We start from the raw sequence: 19,845 nt of genomic DNA, 5'->3' as shown, positions 1-19,845 counted from the left end.
GTGTATCCGTTTCTTCCAATAAAGCTTTGCCATGACGTGCAAGTTTTCTTATTTGTCCGTGGGACACGTGCGTCGATGGCTGAACCAGCATTTATTACCCGTCCCTCGTTGCCCAAAGCCAGTTGACAGTCAACCGCATCACTGTGTAGCTCTCTGGAGTCACCTGTAGTCATGATGTGGGTATGCCGGCGTTGGACTGGCGTAAACACAGTAAAAAGTCTGACAACACCAGGTTTTAGTCCAACCTATTTATTTGATAATATACTCACTCAGTATACTCAGTATATTATCAAATAAATAGGTTGGACTAAAACCTGGTGTTGTCAGACTTTTTACTGTGTCACCTGTAGGCCAGACCGGGGTAAGGACGGCAGATTTCCTCCCCTAAAGGGAACGGGGTGGGTTTTTCCGAATCGGCAGATTCTTCATCCCAGCCCCCAACTCCGTCACGCACCCATCAGAGAACCTCCCCCGATCGCCGCTCTTCTCCCGGCTGGGGTCCCAGAGGGGCCGAGCGGCCTTCCACTCGCTCTCCAAAGGCGTCTCGACCAACAACATCGGGTAAGACACGTGGAGATAAGAAACAGGAAGCCGTTCGCAGCCCCAGGGTCACGGGTTTGATTCCCGGCTCGCGTCGCTGTCTGTGTGGAGTTCGCACATTCTCCCCGTGTCTGCGTGGGTTTCCTCCGGGTGCTCCGGTTTCCTCCCACAGTTCAAAGATGTGCGGGTTAGGTTGATTGGCCATGCTGAGAAATTGCCCCTTAGTGTCCAGGGATGTGTAAGCTAGAGGGATTAGTGGGTATGATATGTGGGGATGTAGGGGTGGGGCCTGGGTGGGATTGTGTTCGGTGCAGACTCGATGGGCCGAGGGGCCTCTCTCTGCACTGTGGGGTTCTATGATTCAAACAGAGTGGGAATAAATCGGTCTTTTTCCGATTGGCAGGCAGTGACTTTTTTCTTCATTCATTTGTGGGACATGGGCCTCGCTGGCTGGGCCAGTATTTATTGCCCATCCCTAGTTGCCCCTTGGGGGGGGGCAGTTGAGAATCAACCACATTGCTGTGGCTCTCTGGAGTCACCTGTAGGCCAGACCGGGGTAAGGATGGCAGATTTCCTTCCCTAAAGGGAACCGGATGGGTTTTTCCGACAATGGGTAATCCCAGATTTTTTTTAGGGTGAATTAAAATTTCACCATCTGCCATGGTGGGATTCGAATCCTGGTCCCCTAGAACGTGAGCTGAGTTTCTGGATTAATAGCCTAGTGTTGGGTACAGTAATTGTAGATTGGGGAGGTAGGAAGTTAGAATTTAGTGTTCGTCAGATTGTAAAATGCTTGCGGGGGGAAGGAGCCTTTAAAAGGTGGTGCCTTTTCTGTGCTTACACATTTAAAATGCAAGTACACAGAGAGCCCAGACTGAAACATTTATATCGAAAGGCCAAGCAGCAGTATTTCCAAGACAACAGGCTTTTGAATTTAGCCAACCCATTTGAATCAGGTACTTAGATACCAAAATCCTATATAAAAAAATAAATCTGGTGACTTTCACCAACCTAGGTCCAATCCTATTGTGGGAAAAATTGATACGTCATCAGAGGTATAAAAGAAGGGGGCAGTGGGACAAAGAGAGCAACTGCCACAGCTTACAGCTCTCAACTCTCGAGAGAGAATCACTGGCTCTCATAGTGCTTTCTCTAAGACATAGATGGAACTATCTAACAGCAAAGGTACCAAAGACGTTCCAGAGAGAAGAATCAACAGAGAAAACCCAGAATATTCTAGAAGAGACAAAACCTGGTTGTAATGTGACTCACTTGCATTTTGTTGACGAGTGGGAGCTGTACTTATTGAGGAGCAGACCCCTAGAATCTTGTTTTATTCAGGAATAGTTAATAGAAGGGATTTATTCAGTTTAATAGCTTGCTCGCTGTTAGATAATAAATTGTTAGGTGTTGATTTTGCAGAGTGTGTGTCAGGGATTTATTTTGTATTTAACCAGGAGGGGGTTGCTGAAGAGCAGGTCACGCTATTTCGCACACACTTTTTACAGATTATAGGGCGAGGTGTTCCTCTTTGGGTGTTAGTTCTCAGAGAGGAGGAATCAATTTCTGCTTTACAACGCGAGTGATAATGCCACTAGGCCAATGCATGTTTGTCTTGCGTGCTGAGTTTTGGTCATTCCGTTGTGTAAGGAAGTGCTCACTGGGATCGCCCCGCGTCCATTTTAAGCTGCTTCACTCCCCCATCAAATTCAGTGATTTAATCCTGATTCCATGCACACAAATTAAATTATGTTGGTGAATTTAGATTATCAATGATTTAATCCTGATTTCATGCACAGTGAATTTAGGTTCTTGCAGTGATTTAGATTCTCACAGTGAATTAATCCTGATTCCCCCCCACACACACTGAATTTAAATTATCACAGTGAATTTAGATTCTCAGTGATTTAATCCTGACTCCACACACATTGAATTTAAATTATCACAATGAATTTAGATTCTCAGTGATTTAATCCTGACTCCACACACATTGAATTTAAATTATCACAATGAATTTAGATTCTCAGTGATTTAATCCTGACTCCACACACATTGAATTTAAATTATCACAATGAATTTAGATTCTCAGTGATTTAATCCTGATTCCCCACACACACGCTGAATTTAAATTATCACAGTGAATTTAGATTCTCAGTGATTTCATCCTGATTCCCCACACACACACTGAATTTAGATTATCACAGTGATTTCATCCTGATTGCACTCTGTCTCACTGCGCAGACTCCGCGGTGCCGGCTGCCGGTTGTGCGCCTGCGTCTCATCCGCCCCGGGCTTCGAGCGGCCGGCAGCTGGCTCTGCGCTTGCGCACCCCCGGCCCTCCGCTAGTGCCGGCTTGCCACCTCTGCGCCTGCGCGCTGCCCTCACCGGAAGTGGCTGTCCCCCGGCCTTCTCTCTTCCTCCACCGGGTCCTCACTCACTTCCGGCGGCGGCAAGATGGCGGACGTGCTGGATCTCCATGAGGCGGGAGGCGAGGATTTCGCCATGGATGATGAGGGGGACGGTGAGAGAGAGCCGCACACTCAACACACCCACCCTGACCCTTAACCCTGACCCCCCTCAGCCTGACCCTTAACCCCCCCCAGCCTGACCCTTAACCCCCCCCTCAGCCTGACCCTTAACCCCCCCTCAGCCTGACCCTTAACCCCCCCCTCAGCCTGACCCTTAACCCCCCTCAGCCTGACCCTTAACCCCCCCTCAGCCTGACCCTTAAACCCCCCTTCACCCTGACCCTTAACCCCCCCTCAGCCTGACCCTTAACCCCCCTCAGCCTGACCCTTAACACCCCCTCAGCCTGACCCTTAACCCCCCCCTCAGCCTGACCCTTAAACACCCCCCCCTCAGCCTGACCCTTAACCCCCCCCTCAGCCTGACCCTTAACCCTGACCCCCCTCAGCCTGACCCTTAACCCTGACCCCCCTCAGCCTGACCTTTAACCCCCCCCCCAGCCTGACCCTTAACCCCCCCTCAGCCTGACCACTAACCTCTCACCTTTAACCCCTGACCCTTAACCTCCACCCCTCACCCTGACCCTAACCCCTCACCCTGACCCCTAACCTCTCACCCTGACATCCCACTACTTGACCCCTAACCCCTCAGCCTGACCCTTAACTGCCTTCAGCTTGACCCCTAACCCCCTCAGCCTCACCCCTAACTTCACCCTTACCCCCCCCTCACCAGCTAGTGTGATCCCTGCCCCTATTTCCACCCCCCTCCTCCTCCTCCTCCTCCTCCTCCTCCTCCTCACACTGACTCATTTTTTTTTCCTTTCCTGCAGAAAGCATCCACAAACTGAAGGAGAAAGCCAGAAACGGAAGGGCCGGGTTCGGCTCTGGTGAGTAGCGTTGGATCTTCTGTGCGCTTGCTCGTGGCCCCGATTACAGCGGAGGTTCAGGGCAGCAGGCGGTCCCAGGGTTGCAGGTGGGGGGGTGGGTTGCGGTTAGAGAGGCTTGGCGATCAAAGCCTCTTGGAGATGTGAAGGAGGGTCTGGTGGCTTCCTCCCAGAGCTGGAATTGGATCTCGTTCACATGTAGCAAGCAGCAGTAGAATAACGGGCAGAGAATCTGTTTGCAGTTACGTTATTTGAGGGATGATTATTTCCCCTGAGATGGGGAAAGGTTCATCTGTTTTGGTTCCAGTAGTGACACTGACTGGTATCATTCGCCGGAGACATCTTTGCAATATAATTGTCGCTGTTTAGACCCAGCATTCGTTTCCCCATCCCTAATCTCTCCCTGAGAAGGGGGTTGGATGGGCCGCCATCTTCAACCCACTGCAGTCCCGTGTGTGGGGTAGGTACACCCACAGTGCTGTTAGGAGGGAGTTCCGGGATTGTTATTGGACATCAGTCAGTCCCGTGTGTGGGGTAGGTACACCCACAGTGCTGTTAGGGAGGGAGTTCCGGGATTGTTATTGGACATCAGTCAGTCCCCGTGCGTGTGGGGTAGGTACACCCACAGCGCTGTTAGGGAGGGGGTTCCGGGATTGTTATTGGACATCAGTCAGTCCCCGTGCGTGTGGGGTAGGTACACCCCAGTGCTGTTAGGGAGGGGTTCTGGGATTGTTCTTGGACATCAGTCAGTCCTGGTGTGTGGGGTAGGTACACCCACAGTGCTGTTAGGGAGGGAGTTCCGGGGATTGTTATTGGACATCAGTCAGTGTGTGGGGTAGGTACACCCACAGTGCTGTTAGGGAGGGAGTTCCGGGATTGTTATGGGATATCAGTCAGTCCCCGTGTGTGTGGGGTAGGTACACCCACAGCGCTGTTAGGGAGGGGGTTCCGGGATTGTTATTGGATATCAGTCAGTCCCCGTGTGTGTGGGGTAGGTACACCCACAGTGCTGTTAGGGAGGGAGTTCCGGGATTGTTATTGAACATCAGTCAGTCCCCGTGTGTGTGGGGTAGGTACACCCACAGTGCTGTTAGGGAGGGAGTTCCAGGCTTGTTAGGGGGAGTCAGGAGGTGAGTTCCTCTCTGCAGGATTCCCAGCCTCTGACTTGCACTGGGAGCCCCAGTATTGATATGGCTGGGTCAAGTTCAGTTTCTGGTCAATGGTAACCCCCAGGATGTTGATAGTCGGGGGGGGGTGAGGTTCAGTTCTTGGTCAATGGAAACCCCCAGGATGTTGATAGTCGTGGGGGGGGTGAGGTTCAGTTCTTGGTCAATGGTAACCCCCAGGATGTTGATAGTCGTGGGGGGGGTGAGGTTCAGTTCTTGGTCAATGGTAACCCCCAGGGTGTTGATGATGGCAGGGGGTATGAAGAAATTCGGTGATGGAAATGCTTTTGAATATCATGTGCTGTTTTGGTGAGGGATAAATTCTGTCCTGTTAGGAGTGGTCGTTGCCTGGCACTTAGCTGATATCACTGTCACCCGCCACGTATTAACCCCCATTAACTTAAATCTTCCCAGGGCTCCTTGATGTCTCACCTCACCTCTGGAATTCAGCTCTTGTGTCCATGTTTGAACCAAGTCTGTAACGAGGTCAGGAGATGAGTGACCCTGGCGGAACTCAAACTGGGCATCACTGAGCAGGTTATTGCCGAGTAAGTGCTGTCGATGACCCCCTTCCATCACTTTACTGATGATCGAGAGTAGACTGATGGGGTGGTAATTGGCCGGGCTGGATTTGTCCAACTGTTTGTGTACAGGAGAAACCTGGGCAATTTTCTGGATAGATATCAGTGTTGTAGCTGAACTGAAACAGCTTGGCTAGGGCAAGTTGTGGAGCACAAGTCTTCAGTCCGTGATGATACTGCACCTTATGAAATATATCATGTTTCTTGAGAGGGTATGTTTAAATTCTGACCTGGATTACCTGGTACCAATCTGTCTGCACCTGGGCAGCTCCACACTTGAGAATGTCAGGGAATAATTGATCCGAGATAGTGGGGTCATGTTTTGATTTGAGCTAGTGCAATTTTTGGTTTGTCCTGGGGGTGGTTTCAGAGTAGGGTTTAATTCGGTTGATTGACAAGAGACAGGGTGAAGTGAATGGGTGGAGCTAGGCTTACAGAGACTCGCCGGCAGATTTTACTTGGGTTTGCAAGAAATGCGAGATGTGTCTCTGTGTGTGTCTCTCTCTCTGCTGTTTGAGCGTTGGAAGACGTGTTTCTCTGCATCTGTCCCCAGGGGTGTTCTAGGTACAAAACCAGTAACCCTGTGTAGTTTGCTAATTGATTTTTGAAGAGGAGTTTACGAGGAATATTGCTTAAATTGGAACTCGTAGACATAGGTTAGCAGTTGAAAATTGTACCTTGCGATGTTTACGTATCTCAACTGGGAAAAGTTAAGCTAATTTTTTTTTAAATTAAGCTACATTTTGATAAAAGCTTCCCAGTGGGTGACCAGAATCAAATTGGAGTCAAACATCTTGGGGGCAATTCTCCCAGACCACTGCACTGTCCTTGCAGCTCAGCAAGTCAGGACTCAAACGAAGACCGTGTTGCGGGCTTTCCACTGGGTGTCACACAAAGAAAGAAAAGAACAGAGAACAACACAGCACAGGAAACAGGCCCTTCGGCCCTCCAAGCCTGTGCCGTTCATTGGCCCAACTAGACATTTGTTTATATCCCTCTATTCCCAGGCTGCTCATGTGGCTATCCAGATAAGTCTTAAATCTCTCCTCATAGCTAAGACCCTCCAAACCAGGCAACATCCTGGTAAACCTTCTCTGCACTCTCTCTAAAGCCTCCACGTCCTTCTGGTAGTGCGGCAACCAGAACTGGACGCAGTACTCCAAATGTGGCCTAACCAACGTTCTATACAGCTGCAACATCGGACTCCAATTTTTATGCTTTATACCCCACCCTATAAAGGCAAGCATGCCATATGCCTTCTTCACCACCTTCTCCACCTGTGCTGCCACCTTCAAGGATTTGTGGACTTGCACACCCAGGTTCCTCTGTGTTTCTATCCTGTTCATGGCCCTGCCATATGTTGTGTAACTCCCCCCGACATTACTTCTTCCAAAATGCATCAGCTTGCATTTAACTGGATTAATCTGATTATCTGAATTACACCCTCCACACACATCTCCAGTCTTAATGTGAACTTAGATTTCATTAGCAGGGCTGGGACTGAACTCTCTGGGTGCGCTAGCCTCTGAGGGGGTTAGCCTATGAAGACAGACTAAATAGACTGGGTCTGCGCTGGTTGGAGTTTAGAAGGATGAGGGGGGATCGTATAGAGACGTATAAAATAATGAAGGGGATGGACCCAGCTGGTCTCTCTGACACTAAGGGACAATTTAGCATGGCCAATCCACCCTAACCTACACATCTTTGGACACTAAGGGACAATTTAGCACGGCCAATCCACCCTAACCTACACATCTTTGGACACTAAGGGGCAATTTAGCATGGCCAATCCACCCTAACCCACACATCTTTGGACACTAAGGGACAATTTAGCACGGCCAATCCATCCTAACCTACACATCTTTGGAGTGAGGGAGGAAACCCACGCAGACATGGGGAGAACCTGCAGACTCCGCACAGACAGTGACCCGAGCTGGGAATCGAACCTGGGTCCCTGGTGCTGTGAGGCAGCGGTGCTAACCATTGTGCCACCAAGGGAAAAGGTGGGACAGTGGGGGGGGTTGCTGGAAAACGTATCAGCCAAGGCAGGGCAGACTCGATGGGCCGAATGGTCTAATGCTGCTCCGATGTGGATCAGATTGGCTGGAGATTGGGCGCCTGCAATGCTGGGGGCCTCCAGCAGAGGCCGACATACATCACCCCCTCAGCACCTCTGGTTGAGGATTATTGCGAATATTATATTTTGCACTGTTGTGCTGAGCTCTGTCACCAGTGAGGAGGGGGGAATATTTGTGGAGCCTCGTCCTCCCGTAACTTGTTTAATTGTCCACCACGGGATGTGGCAGGACTGACGTGTCATGTTGAAGTTGTACAAGACATTGGGAAGGCCACACTTGTGTACAGTTCTGGTCACCCTGTTATAGAAAGGATATTATTAAACTAGAAAGAGTGCAGAAAAGATTTACTAGGATGCTACTGGGACTTGATGGTTTGAGGCTGGATAGGCTGGGACTTTTTTTCTCTAGGAGGCTGAGGGGTGATCTTATAGAGATCTATAAAATAATGAGGGGCACAGATCAGCGAGATGGTCAATATCTTTTCCCCCAAAGGTAGGGGAGTCTAAAACTAGAGGGTGTCGGTTTAAGGGGAGAGGGTCCAGAGGGGTAATTTTTTCACACAGAGGGTGGTGAGTGTCTGGAACAAGCTGCCAGAGGCAGTAGTAGAGGCGAGTACAATTTTATCTTTTAAAAAAGCATTTAGACAGTTACATGGGTACGATGGGTGTAGAGGGATATGGGACCAAATGCGGGCAATTGGGATTAGCTTAGGGGTTTTAAAAAAAGGGGGCAGCATGGACAAGTTGGGCTGAAGGGCCTGTTTCCATGCTGTAAACCTCGAGGACTGCAGAACTTCGATCTGATCTGTTGGTTGTGGGATCGTTATGTTCTGTCTATCGCTTGTTCTTTGGTACACAAGTATTTCAGTGTTGTAGCTGGTATGCCCCCCCCCCGTGCGTTCCTCATTTGAAACATCATGCAAATATCACACCTCAGCTTCTAACACTGCGGCGCTCCCTCAGCACCGACCCTCCCCACAGTGCGGCGCTCCCTCAGCACCGACCCTCCCCACAGTGCGGCGCTCCCTCAGTACCGACCCTCCCCACAGTGCGGCGCTCCCTCAGCACCGACCCTCCCCACAGTGCGGCGCTCCCTCAGCACCGACCCTCCCCACAGTGCGGCGCTCCCTCAGCACCGACCCTCCCCACAGTGCGGCGCTCCCTCAGCACCGACCCTCCCCACAGTGCGGCGCTCCCTCAGCACCGACCCTCCCCACAGTGCGGCGCTCCCTCAGCACCGACCCTCCCCACAGTGCGGCGCTCCCTCAGCACCGACCCTCCCCACAGTGCGGCGCTCCCTCAGCACCGACCCTCCCCACAGTGCGGCGCTCCCTCAGCACCGACCCTCCCCACAGTGCGGCGCTCCCTCAGCACCGACCCTCCCCACAGTGCGGCGCTCCCTCAGCACCGACCCTCCCCACAGTGCGGCGCTCCCTCAGCACCGACCCTCCCCACAGTGCGGCGCTCCCTCAGCACCGAGTGTAGGATGTGTTGTAGTCATTTGGAAGACAAAATAATTTAGGATGATAAATAAGTTAACATAATGTAGCCGCAGTATCTGGCTGTCCTTGGACAGATGGAACAGAGAGTTAGCACAATGATACTGCCCTGGGAGAGGGGGTGGGCTGCTGTAGACTGAGACCAGGAGCAATGTATTCATTCCGAGAACTATGAATCTTTGGAATTCCTTGCCCCGAGGGGTTTGACGGTGTTGAAGAGCTGGAATTTATTTCTGTAAAGTTTATTTATTAGTTAGGTTTACATTAACACTGCAATGAAGTTATTGTGAAATCCCCCTAGTCGCCCACACTCCTGTTCGGGCTACACTGAGGGAGAATTTAGCAGCCTAACCAGCACGTCTTTCGGACTGTGAGAGGAAACCGGAGCACCCGGAGGAAACCCACGCAGACACGGGGAGAATGCGCAGACTCCACATAGGCAGTGACCCGAGCCGGGAATCCAACCCGGATCCCCGGCGCTGTGAGGCAGCAGTGCTAACCCACTGATGGAGGAAGTGTGGGAATTAGTGTAGAAAATCAGCCATGATTGTGAGAGATGGTGGGACAGCCCCGAGGGGCCGAATGGCCCGATCCCCCTGTTTTTCTGTTACTTATTGTGGGCATCACTGGCTGGCCAGCATTTATTGCCCATCCCTAATTGCCCCTTGCACTGAGTGTCTCTCTCGGGCTTCCGTGCTAAATTGCCCCTTAGTGTCCAAAGATGTGTAGGTTAGGGTGGATTGGCCGTGCTAAATTGCCCCTTAGTGTCCAAAGATGTGTAGGTTAGGGTGGATTGGCCGTGCTAAATTGCCCCTTAGTGTCCAAAGATGTGTAGGTTAGGGTGGATTGGCCGTGCTAAATTGTCCCTTAGTGTCCAAAGATGTGCGGGTTAGGGTGGATTGGCCATGCTAAATTGTCCCTTAGTGTCCAAAGATGTGTAGGTTAGGGTGGATTGGCCATGCTAAATTGCCCCTTAGTGTCCAAAGATGTGTAGGTTAGGGTGGATTGGCCATGCTAAATTGTCCCTTAGTGTCCAAAGATGTGTAGGTTAGGGTGGGGTGGATTGGCCGTGCTAAGTTGAGTAACTCACCCCCTGACTACTCGGATTGGGAGTGTGAATCATAGAATCCCCACAGAGCAGAAGGCCGTTTGGCCCATCCAGTCTGCGCTGACTCTCCGACAGAACATCTTAACCCAGGCTCCCCACCTCCGCCCCCCACAGCCCTATCCCCATAACGCCATGCATTTACCCCACTAACCCCCTTCCTTAACTTGCGCATCTTTGGACACTAAGGGGCAACTTAGCATGGCCAATCCACCCTAACCTACACATCTTTGGACACTAAGGGGCAATTTAGCACGGCCAATCCACCCTAACCTACACATCTTTGGACACTAAGGGGCAATTTAGCACGGCCAATCCACCCTAACCTACACATCTTTGGACACTAAGGGACAATTTAGCACGGCCAATCCACCCTAACCTACACATCTTTGGACACTAAGGGACAATTTAGCATGGCCAATCCACCCTAACCTGCACATCTTTTGGACTGTGGGAGGAATCCCACGCAGACACAGGGAGAATGTGCAGACTCCGCACAGACAATGACCCGAGCCAGGAATCGAACCCGGGTCCCTGTGAGGCAGCAGTGTTAACCCACTGTGACAGCACACTGCCCTACATACTGCTGCTGCAATACCTCACCCACCCTGAGTGTGTTGTAATTAACTGTTTAGTTGTATAATAGATTTTACTTTGGTGATATATTTTATTGACTTTCCACTGGTTGCTAGACTATACTGAACTTCATTCACCTCATCCCAATCCTTCCCCGACTCGCTAAATTCCTGCTTTCCGTTCTCAGTAACACTTGCTGTGGGTAAGGTGTGTTTATTGTCACCTGGAGTCTTCCTGTTCCGCTAACTGACTGTCTGTTCTGCAGAGGAAGGTGCCCGCTCCAGACTGCGTGAGGATTATGACTCTGTGGAACAGGATGGGGATGAGCCAGGACCACAGCGCTGTAAGTACCCCACCCTCAGAGGGGCAGTATGTGGCGATTGAGGTGACTGTGAGATACAGGCGGTCTGGGGTTTGGGGTGATTGTGAAGTACAGGTGGTGCCTGGGCTGGGACTGGAAGGGGTTGGGGAAGACTGAGGTATGGTCTCTGGGCTGGGATTGGAGTGACTGTGGAGTACAGGCGGTGTCTGGGGCTGGGATTGGCGGGGTTTGGTGGTGACTGTGAAGTACAGGTGGTGTCTGGGCTGGGATTGGCGGGGGGTTTGGGGTGACTGTGAGGTACAGGCGGTGTCTGGCTGGGATTGGCGGGGGGATTGGAGTGACTGTGAGGTACAGGCGGTGTCTGGGCTGGGATTGGCGGGGGGTTTGGGGTGACTGTGAGGTACAGGTGGTGTCTGGGCTGGGATTGGTGGGGCTTTGGGGTGACTGTGAGGTACAGGCGGTGTCTGGGCTGTGATTGGCGGGGGTTTGGGGTGACTGTGAGGTACAGGCGGTGTCTGGGCTGGGATTGGCGGGGGGTTTGGGGTGACTGTGGTCTGGGCTGGGATTGGCGGGGGATTGGAGTGACTGTGAGGTACAGGCGGTGTCTGGGCTGGGATTGGCGGGGGTTTGGGGTGACTGTGGGGTACAGGTGGTGTCTGGGCTGGGATTGGTGGGGCTTTGGGGTGACTGTGAGGTACAGGCGGTGTCTGGGCTGGGATTGGTGGGGCTTTGGGGTGACTGTGAGGTACAGGAGGTGTCTGTGCTGGGATTGACGGGGGTTTGGGGTGACTGTGAGGTACAGGCGGTGTCTTGGGTGGGCTCGGCGCTTGTTGGGATAACTGCGAGGTTTACAGGTTGTATTATTTGGTGTCACCCGTGTGAGAGCCAGGAGTGGCACATGAGGAGGGACAGCTGTGTGTGTGTGTGTGTATGGGTGTGGGTGTGGTGCCGGGGTTGCTGAGCTGTGCGTCAGGGTGGGTGGGGTGCCCTCTCTGAGTCACACTAACGTTGGGGTGTGTGTCCTGGCAGCGGTGGAGGGTTGGATCCTGTTTGTGACGGGTGTCCATGAGGAGGCCACGGAGGAGGATATCCACGACAAGTTTGCAGAGTACGGGGAAATAAAGAACCTGCACCTCAACCTTGACCGGCGCACCGGATACCTGAAGGTGAGGGGGGGGGGGGGTAGCGGGGTGGCATTGCGCATGTGCGGGGTGGGGGAGGGGTCGAGGTGGGGGGCAGTGCTTATTGTGGTGGTGGGGGGGGGTGATGACAGGGGGCAGTGTGTGCCTGGGGGCGGGGGCAGTGTATATTGCGGGGGGGGGGCAGTGTGTGGGGGGAGGCAGGGAGGGGGCAGTGCTTGCCGAGGGGAGTGGGGGCAGTGTGTGCCAGGGGGTGGGGGCAGTGTATATTGCGGGGGGGGGGGGGGGGGGGTGGGCGCGCAGAGGAGGGGGCAGTGTGTGGGGGGAGGCAGGGAGGGGGCAGTGCTTGCTGAGGGGAGTGGGGGCAGTGTATATTGCGGAGGGGGGGGGTGGGCGCGCAGAGGGGGGGCAGTGTGTGGGGGGAGGCAGGGAGGGGGCAGTGCTTGCCGAGGGGAGTGGGGGCAGTGCGCGCCGGGGGAGCAGTGCGTGCTGGTGGGGAGGGGGGGGGGCTCTGCGTGCTGGTCCGTGCCATTGCATACTCGGGGTCGGGGGGGGGAAGGGGTTGCTTACACAGCAGGGGGACGCTCCGAGGTCTCCCGCAGATTATGGGGGGGGGGGGCGGGAGCAGGTTGGACCTGACCTCCCAGGGAAAAGTGGTGGAAGGAAAATGGGATTCGGGAGAGGAGGGGTGGAGGTTAGATGGCCAATCCACCTAACCTGCACATCTTTGGGTGGCCCAGTGGGGTTAGCACCGCTGCCTCTCAGCGCCAGGGACCCCAGGTTCGATTCCCGGCTCGGGGGGGGGTCACTGTCTGTGTGCACATTCTCCCCGTGTCTGCGTGGGTTTTCCTCCGGGTGCTCCGGTTTCCTCCCACGGTCCCCAAAAGACGTGCTGGTTAGGGGTGGGATTGGCCCGAGCAGGCGCCGGCGTGTGGGCGACCAGGGGGTTTTCCACAGTAACTTCGTTGCAGTGTTAATGTCAGCCCTCTCTGTGACTGACGAGCGGCCCGTGTGCCGCGCTCTGTGCTGCAGGGTTACGCTCTGGTGGAGTACGAGACCTACAAGGAGGCCCAGGCGGCCATGGAGGGGCTGAACGGCTCGGAGCTGGCGGGTCAGCCCATCAGCGTCGACTGGGGCTTCGTCCGAGGGCCCCCCAAGAGCAAGAGGCGGTGAGTTCACCACGGCAACCACCACCGGGGGGTGGGGCTGGGTGTGGGGGGAGGGGGGTGAGAGTGGGGAGGAGGGTGAGGGGGACTGAGAGAGTGGGGAGGAGGGTGAGGGGGACAGAGAGAGCGGGGGAGAGGATGAGGGGGGCTGAGAGAGCGGGGAGGAGGGTGAGGGGGGCTGAGAGAGCGGGGGAGAGGGCGAGGGGGACAGAGAGAGCGGGGGAGAGGGTGAGGGGGACAGAGAGAGTGGGGAGGAGGGTGAGGGGGACAGAGAGAGCAGGGGAGAGGGTGAGGGGGGCTGAGAGAGCGGGGGAGAGGGTGAGGGGGACTGAGAGAGTGGGGAGGAGGGTGAGGGGGACAGAGAGAGCGGGGGAGAGGATGAGGGGGACAGAGAGAGCGGGGGAGAGGGTGAGGGGGACTGAGAGAGCAGGGGAGAGGGTGAGGGGGGCTGAGAGAGTGGGGAGGAGGGTGAGGGGGGCTGAGAGAGTGGGGAGGAGGGTGAGGGGGATTGAGAGAGTGGGGAGGAGGGTGAGGGGGACTGAGAGAGCGGGGGAGAGGGTGAGGGGGACTGAGAGAGTGGGGAGGAGGGTGAGGGGGACTGAGAGCGGGGAGGAGGGTGAGGGGGGGCTGAGAGAGCGGGGGAGAGGATGAGGGGGCTGAGAGAGCGGGTAGGAGGGTGAGGGGGACTGAGAGAGTGGGGAGGAGGGTGAGGGGGACTGAGAGAGTGGGGAGGAGGGTGAGAGGGGCAGAGAGAGCGGGGGAGAGGGTGAGGGGGGCTGAGAGAGCGGGGAGGAGGGTGAGGGGGGCTGAGAGAGCGGGGAGGAGGGTGAGGGGGGCTGAGAGAGCGGGGAGGAGGGTGAGGGGGGCTGAGAGAGCGGGGGAGAGGGTGAGGGGGGCTGAGAGAGCGGGGGAGGAGGGTGAGGGGGCTGAGAGAGCGGGGGAGAGGGTGAGGGGGGCTGAGAGAGCGGGGAGGAGGGTGAGGGGGGCTGAGAGAGCGGGGGAGAGGGTGAGGGGGGCTGAGAGAGCGGGGGAGGAGGGTGAGGGGGGCTGAGAGAGCAGGGAGGAGGGTGAGGGGGGCTGAGAGAGCGGGGAGAGGGGGGGCTGAGAGAGTGGGGGAGAGGGTGAGGGGGCTGAGAGAGCGGGGAGGAGGGTGAGGGGGACTGAGAGAGCGGGGGAGAGGGTGAGGGGGACTGAGAGAGTGGGGAGGAGGGTGAGGGGGACAGAGAGAGCGGGGGAGAGGGTGAGGGGGACTGAGAGAGCGGGGGAGAGGGTGAGGGGGACAGAGAGAGCGGGGGAGAGGGTGAGGGGGACTGAGAGAGCGGGGGAGAGGGTGAGGGGGGCTGAGAGAGCGGGGGAGAGGGTGAGGGGGACTGAGAGAGCGGGGGAGAGGGTGAGGGGGGCTGAGAGAGTGGGGAGGAGGGTGAGGGGGATTGAGAGAGTGGGGAGGAGGGTGAGGGGGACAGAGAGAGCGGGGGAGAGGGTGAGGGGGACTGAGAGAGTGGGGAGGAGGGTGAGGGGGACTGAGAGAGTGGGGAGGAGGGTGAGGGGGACAGAGAGAGCGGGGGAGAGGGTGAGGGGGACTGAGAGAGTGGGGAGGAGGGTGAGGGGGACTGAGAGAGTGGGGAGGAGGGTGAGGGGGATTGAGAGAGTGGGGAGGAGGGTGAGGGGGACTGAGAGAGCGGGGGAGAGGGTGAGAGGGACTGAGAGAGCGGGGGAGGAGGGTGAGGGGGGCTGAGAGAGCGGGGGAGAGGGTGAGGGGGGCTGAGAGAGCGGGGAGGAGGGTGAGGGGGGCTGAGAGAGCGGGGAGGAGGGTGAGGGGGGCTGAGAGAGCGGGGGAGAGGGTGAGGGGGGCTGAGAGAGCGGGGGAGGAGGGTGAGGGGGGCTGAGAGAGCGGGGGAGAGGGTGAGGGGGGCTGAGAGAGCGGGGAGGAGGGTGAGGGGGGCTGAGAGAGCGGGGGAGAGGGTGAGGGGGGCTGAGAGAGCGGGGGAGGAGGGTGAGGGGGGCTGAGAGAGCAGGGAGGAGGGTGAGGGGGGCTGAGAGAGTGGGGGAGAGGGTGAGGGGGGCTGAGAGAGCGGGGAGGAGGGTGAGGGGGGCTGAGAGAGCGGGGAGGAGGGTGAGGGGGGCTGAGAGAGCGGGGAGGAGGGTGAGGGGGACTGAGAGAGCGGGGAGGAGGGTGAGGGGGACTGAGAGAGTGGGGAGGAGGGTGAGGGGGGCTGAGAGAGCGGGGGAGAGGTGAGGGGGGCTGAGAGAGTGGGGAGAGGGTGAGGGGGGCTGAGAGAGCGGGGAGGAGGGTGAGGGGGGCTGAGAGAGTGGGGGAGAGGGTGAGGGGGGCTGAGAGAGTGGGGGAGAGGGTGAGGGGGGCTGAGAGAGCGGGGGAGAGGGTGAGGGGGGGCTGAGAGAGCGGGGAGGAGGGTGAGGGGGGCTGAGAGAGCGGGGAGGAGGGTGAGGGGGGCAGAGAGAGTGGGGAGGAGGGTGAGGGGGACAGAGAGAGTGGGGAGGAGGGTGAGGGGGGCTGAGAGAGCGGGGAGGAGGGTGAGGGGGGCTGAGAGAGCGGGGAGGAGGGTGAGGGGGGCTGAGAGAGCGGGGGAGAGGGTGAGGGGGGCTGAGAGAGTGGGGAGGAGGGTGAGGGGGACAGAGAGAGTGGGGAGGAGGGTGAGGGGGGCTGAGAGAGCGGGGAGAGGGTGGGATTGGCAGCCAGGGGTCCCCTCAGGGAAGCGGGTGTTGGGAGTGAGGTTTATTGGGGCCCTGGAGGAGGGAGACAGCGAGGCAGGTAGACTGGGTTGGGGGTGCGGATTGGGCCCCCTGAGGGGGAGTGGGGTTGGGGAGGGGGGTGGGTGGGGGCCGGTTGGACCCCACCCCCTCACCTTGCAGGGAAAGGTGAGGGAGGAAAGGTAGGATTCAGGGGGAGGGATTGGGGGTAGATTGGGTCCCCCGGGACGGCGGGGGGGAGAGGGAGGCAGATTGGAGCCCCCCGCAGGGGAGAAAAGTGGGTTGGGGGCTGTAGATTGGACCCCGTTTCCTCCTGGGGGGTTGATAAGGGGAGAGAGGTGTATTAGGGAGAGGAATCCTCGGGGGATGTGGAGGGGGGGAGAGACAGGATGGTGATGGGGGGGGGGGGTGGCTGATTGAACCCCTCCCCACAGTGTGGGGGTGGGGGGGGGGATAGTGAGGTGTGAACGACCTGCTGACTCCCTCCTTTTCCCCGTTGTAGGAGTGGGCGCAGGAGGAGTCGCAGTCCGGATCGGAAGAGGCATTGATCTGCCGGAGAGAGCCGCTGGAAAGGAGCTGTTACTGGGGGCGGTGTGTGTGTGTGTGTCTGTGTGTCTGTCTGTGTGTGTGTGTGTGTTGGGGAGGGGCGGGGGGGGGTTGCGTGTTTTGTCTCTGGGGTGTGTTGTGTTTGCTGTCCCGTTGATGGAGTTTTTGGTCAATAATAAAACTCTCCCAGTCCTCCTTGGAACCCCGATTCTGCCCTTGGTCTCACGGTGAATAGACCCCAGGGAGGGGGGGGCAGCAATAACAGTCACGGGGAGGGGGGGGTTTGAGAATTAAATTAGGAGCTGGCGGAGATTTTGCAGACTAGATGGGCTGACGGTACTCTCTGCGATTCTGTATTTTCTTGCAAACCCACCCCTGATCCACAGTGTAATATCCAACACATTTCCCCCTCTCTTGTCCTGAGGAAGAGTCACAGATAGAATCTCGAAGTGCAAAAGGAGGCCATTCAGTCCATCGAGTCTGCAACAATCCCACCCCGGTCCTATCCCCGTAACCCCCACATACTTACCCCGCTAATTCCCCCTGACACGAGGGTCGATGTGTAATGGCCAGTCCATCTAAGCTGCACATCTTTGGCTGGCACAGTGGGTTAGCGCTACTGCCTCACAGTGCCAGGGACCCGGGTTCGATTCCCGGCTTGGGCTGTGTGGAGTTAGTGCACTCCCCCCCAGTCTCTGCGTGGGTTTCCTCCGGGTGCTCCGGTTTCCTCCCACAGTCTGAAAGTCGTGCTGGTTGGGGTGCATTGACCCAAACAGGTGCCAGAGTGTGGCAACTAGGGGATTTCCACAGTAACTTCATTGCAGTGTTAATGTAAGCCTTACTCGTGACTAATAAATAAACAAACTTAACTTTAGACACTAAGGGACAATTTAGCATGGCCAATCCACCCTAACCTACACATCTTTGGACACTAAGGGACAATTTAGCATGGCCAATCCACCCTAACCTGCGCATCTTTGGACACTAAGGGACAATTTAGCATGGCCAATCCACCCTAACCTACACATCTTTGGACACTAAGGGGCAATTTAGCACAGCCAATCCACCCTAACCTACACATCTTTGGACACTAAGGGGCAATTTAGCACGGCCAATCCACCTAACCTGCACATCTTTGGACACTAAGGGACAATTTAGCATGGCCAATCCACCTAACCTACACATCTTTGGACACTAAGGGACAATTTAGCACGGCCAATCCACCCTAACCTACACATCTTTGGATACCAAGGGCCAATTTAGCGCAGCCAATCCACCCTAACCTGCACATCTTTAGACACTAAGGGACAATTTAGCATGGCCAATCCCCCTAACCTAAAGAAACCAAAGCACCTGGAGGAAACCCACAGAGATGTGTAGGTTAGGTGGTTTGGTCGTGCTAAACTGCCCCTTAGAATCCAAAAAAATCTGCGGGTTAGGTGGATGGCTAAATACAGGGCAGGGCTTGGGCGGTGGTTGTGGATGGAAAGACGCTCTGTCGGAGTGTTGGTGCAGGCTTAATGGGCTGAATGGCCTCATTCTGCTCTTATGAGGTTCTGTGGGATAAAGCAGCAGGCCATCAGGTGGAGCGGTACGCACAGTTCTGGTCACCACACTCAAGCAGTGATGTGTTTGCATCAGAGAGGGTGTAGAGGAGATTCGCAAAGGTGTGAACCAGACTGTAGAAGTTTAAACACGAGGTAAGACTGGCAAAAGGTGGACTTGTTTTCTTCAGAACAGGAGAGGGACAAGAAGAGATTAAATTGATGTGTTATACAGGTGAGCGATCTGCATAGATTGGACTAGAAATAACACTTTCCCCTCGGTTAGGGTCTCTCAACCAGGAGACACTGAAAAAGGCTAAGGGATAGGAGGCTCCGAACTTCATCCTGCCCCAATCTACACTCTGTACAACATTCAGAAAAACCCTGCCCCTCCAATATCTGCACAAGTATTAGGCAATCTTCCCACTATCCTGGGGGTTACCATTGACCATCGCTGAATCCCCCCCACTATCAACATCCTGGGGGTTACCATTGACCAGAAACGGAACTGGACGTTGCAGAGATAGGGAGGGGGTGTGGGGGCTGGAGGAGGTTATAGAGGCAGGTAAGGGGCCACAGGAACTGGGAGAGGGTGTGGAGTTAGGGCTGGTGTATAGGGGCTGAATGAGGTTACAGAGATAGGGAAAGGGTGTTGGGCCAAGAGGAGGGTGCAGAGATAGGGAGGAGGTGTAGGGGACTGGAGGAGGTTACAGAGATAGGGAGGGGTTGGAGGGGGTTACAGAGATAGGGAGGGCGTGTAGGGGCTGGGGGAGGTTACAGAGATAGGGAGAGGGTGTAGGGGCTGGAGGAGGTTACAGAGATAGGGAGGGGGTGTAGGGGGCTGGAGGAAGTTACAGAGATAGGGAGGGGGTATAGGGGGCTGGAGGAGGTTACAGAGATAGGGAGGGGGTGTAGGAGGCTGGAGGAGGTTACAGAGATAGGGAGAGGGTGTAGGGGCTGGAGGAGGTTACAGAGATAGGGAGGGGGCTGGAGGAAGTTACAGAGATAGGGAGGGGGTATAGGGGGCTGGAGGAGGTTACAGAGATAGGGAGGGGGAGTAGGGGGCTGGAGGAGGTTACAGAGATGAGGAGGGGGCAGAGATAGGGAGGGGGTGTAGGGGGCTGGAGGAGGGGGCAGAGATAGGGAGGGGCTGGAGGAGGGGGCAGAGATAGGGAGGGGGTGTAGGGGCTGGAGGAGGGGGCAGAGATAGGGAGGGGGCTGGAGGAGGTTACAGAGATAGGGAGGGGGTGTAGGGGGCTGGAGGAGGTTACAGAGATAGGGAGGGGGCGTAGGGGCTGGAGGAGGTTACAGAGATAGGGACGGGGTGTAGGGGCTGGAGGAGGGGGCAGAGATAGGGAGTGTAGGGCCTTTGAGGTAACAGCAATGAGCAGAGACAGAGGTGGAGGCGTTACTTGTATTTAAGTTGAAGTTTATTAGTGTCACAAGTCAGCTTACATTAACACTGCAATGAAGTTACTGTGAAAATCCCGTAGTCACCACACCCCTGTTCGGGTTACATTGAGGGA

At 55.9% G+C, this 19,845-nt stretch overlaps 1 protein-coding gene across 1 annotated transcript; it reads left to right on the top strand.

Moving 5' to 3' along the window:
* The first annotated feature begins 2,979 nt into the window (after window positions 1-2,979).
* rbm8a (RNA binding motif protein 8A) lies at window positions 2,980-16,860 on the top strand. The gene is made up of 7 exons (XM_080184342.1): window positions 2,980-3,061; window positions 3,836-3,892; window positions 5,590-5,592; window positions 11,159-11,236; window positions 12,245-12,381; window positions 13,387-13,523; window positions 16,732-16,860. The coding sequence occupies exons 1-7, from the start codon at window positions 2,995-2,997 to the stop codon at window positions 16,775-16,777; spliced, it is 525 nt and encodes a 174-aa protein (XP_080040468.1). The 5' UTR covers window positions 2,980-2,994; the 3' UTR covers window positions 16,778-16,860.
* The last annotated feature ends 2,985 nt before the right edge of the window (window positions 16,861-19,845 follow it).

This window comes from Carcharhinus amblyrhynchos, unplaced genomic scaffold (genome assembly GCF_965287045.1).
Source record: "Carcharhinus amblyrhynchos unplaced genomic scaffold, sCarAmb.v2.hapA scaffold_686, whole genome shotgun sequence".
Lineage (NCBI taxonomy): Eukaryota > Metazoa > Chordata > Chondrichthyes > Carcharhiniformes > Carcharhinidae > Carcharhinus > Carcharhinus amblyrhynchos.
The sequence above is the reverse complement of the archived record's forward strand: the minus strand, read 5'-3'. Positions and strand labels throughout refer to the sequence as shown.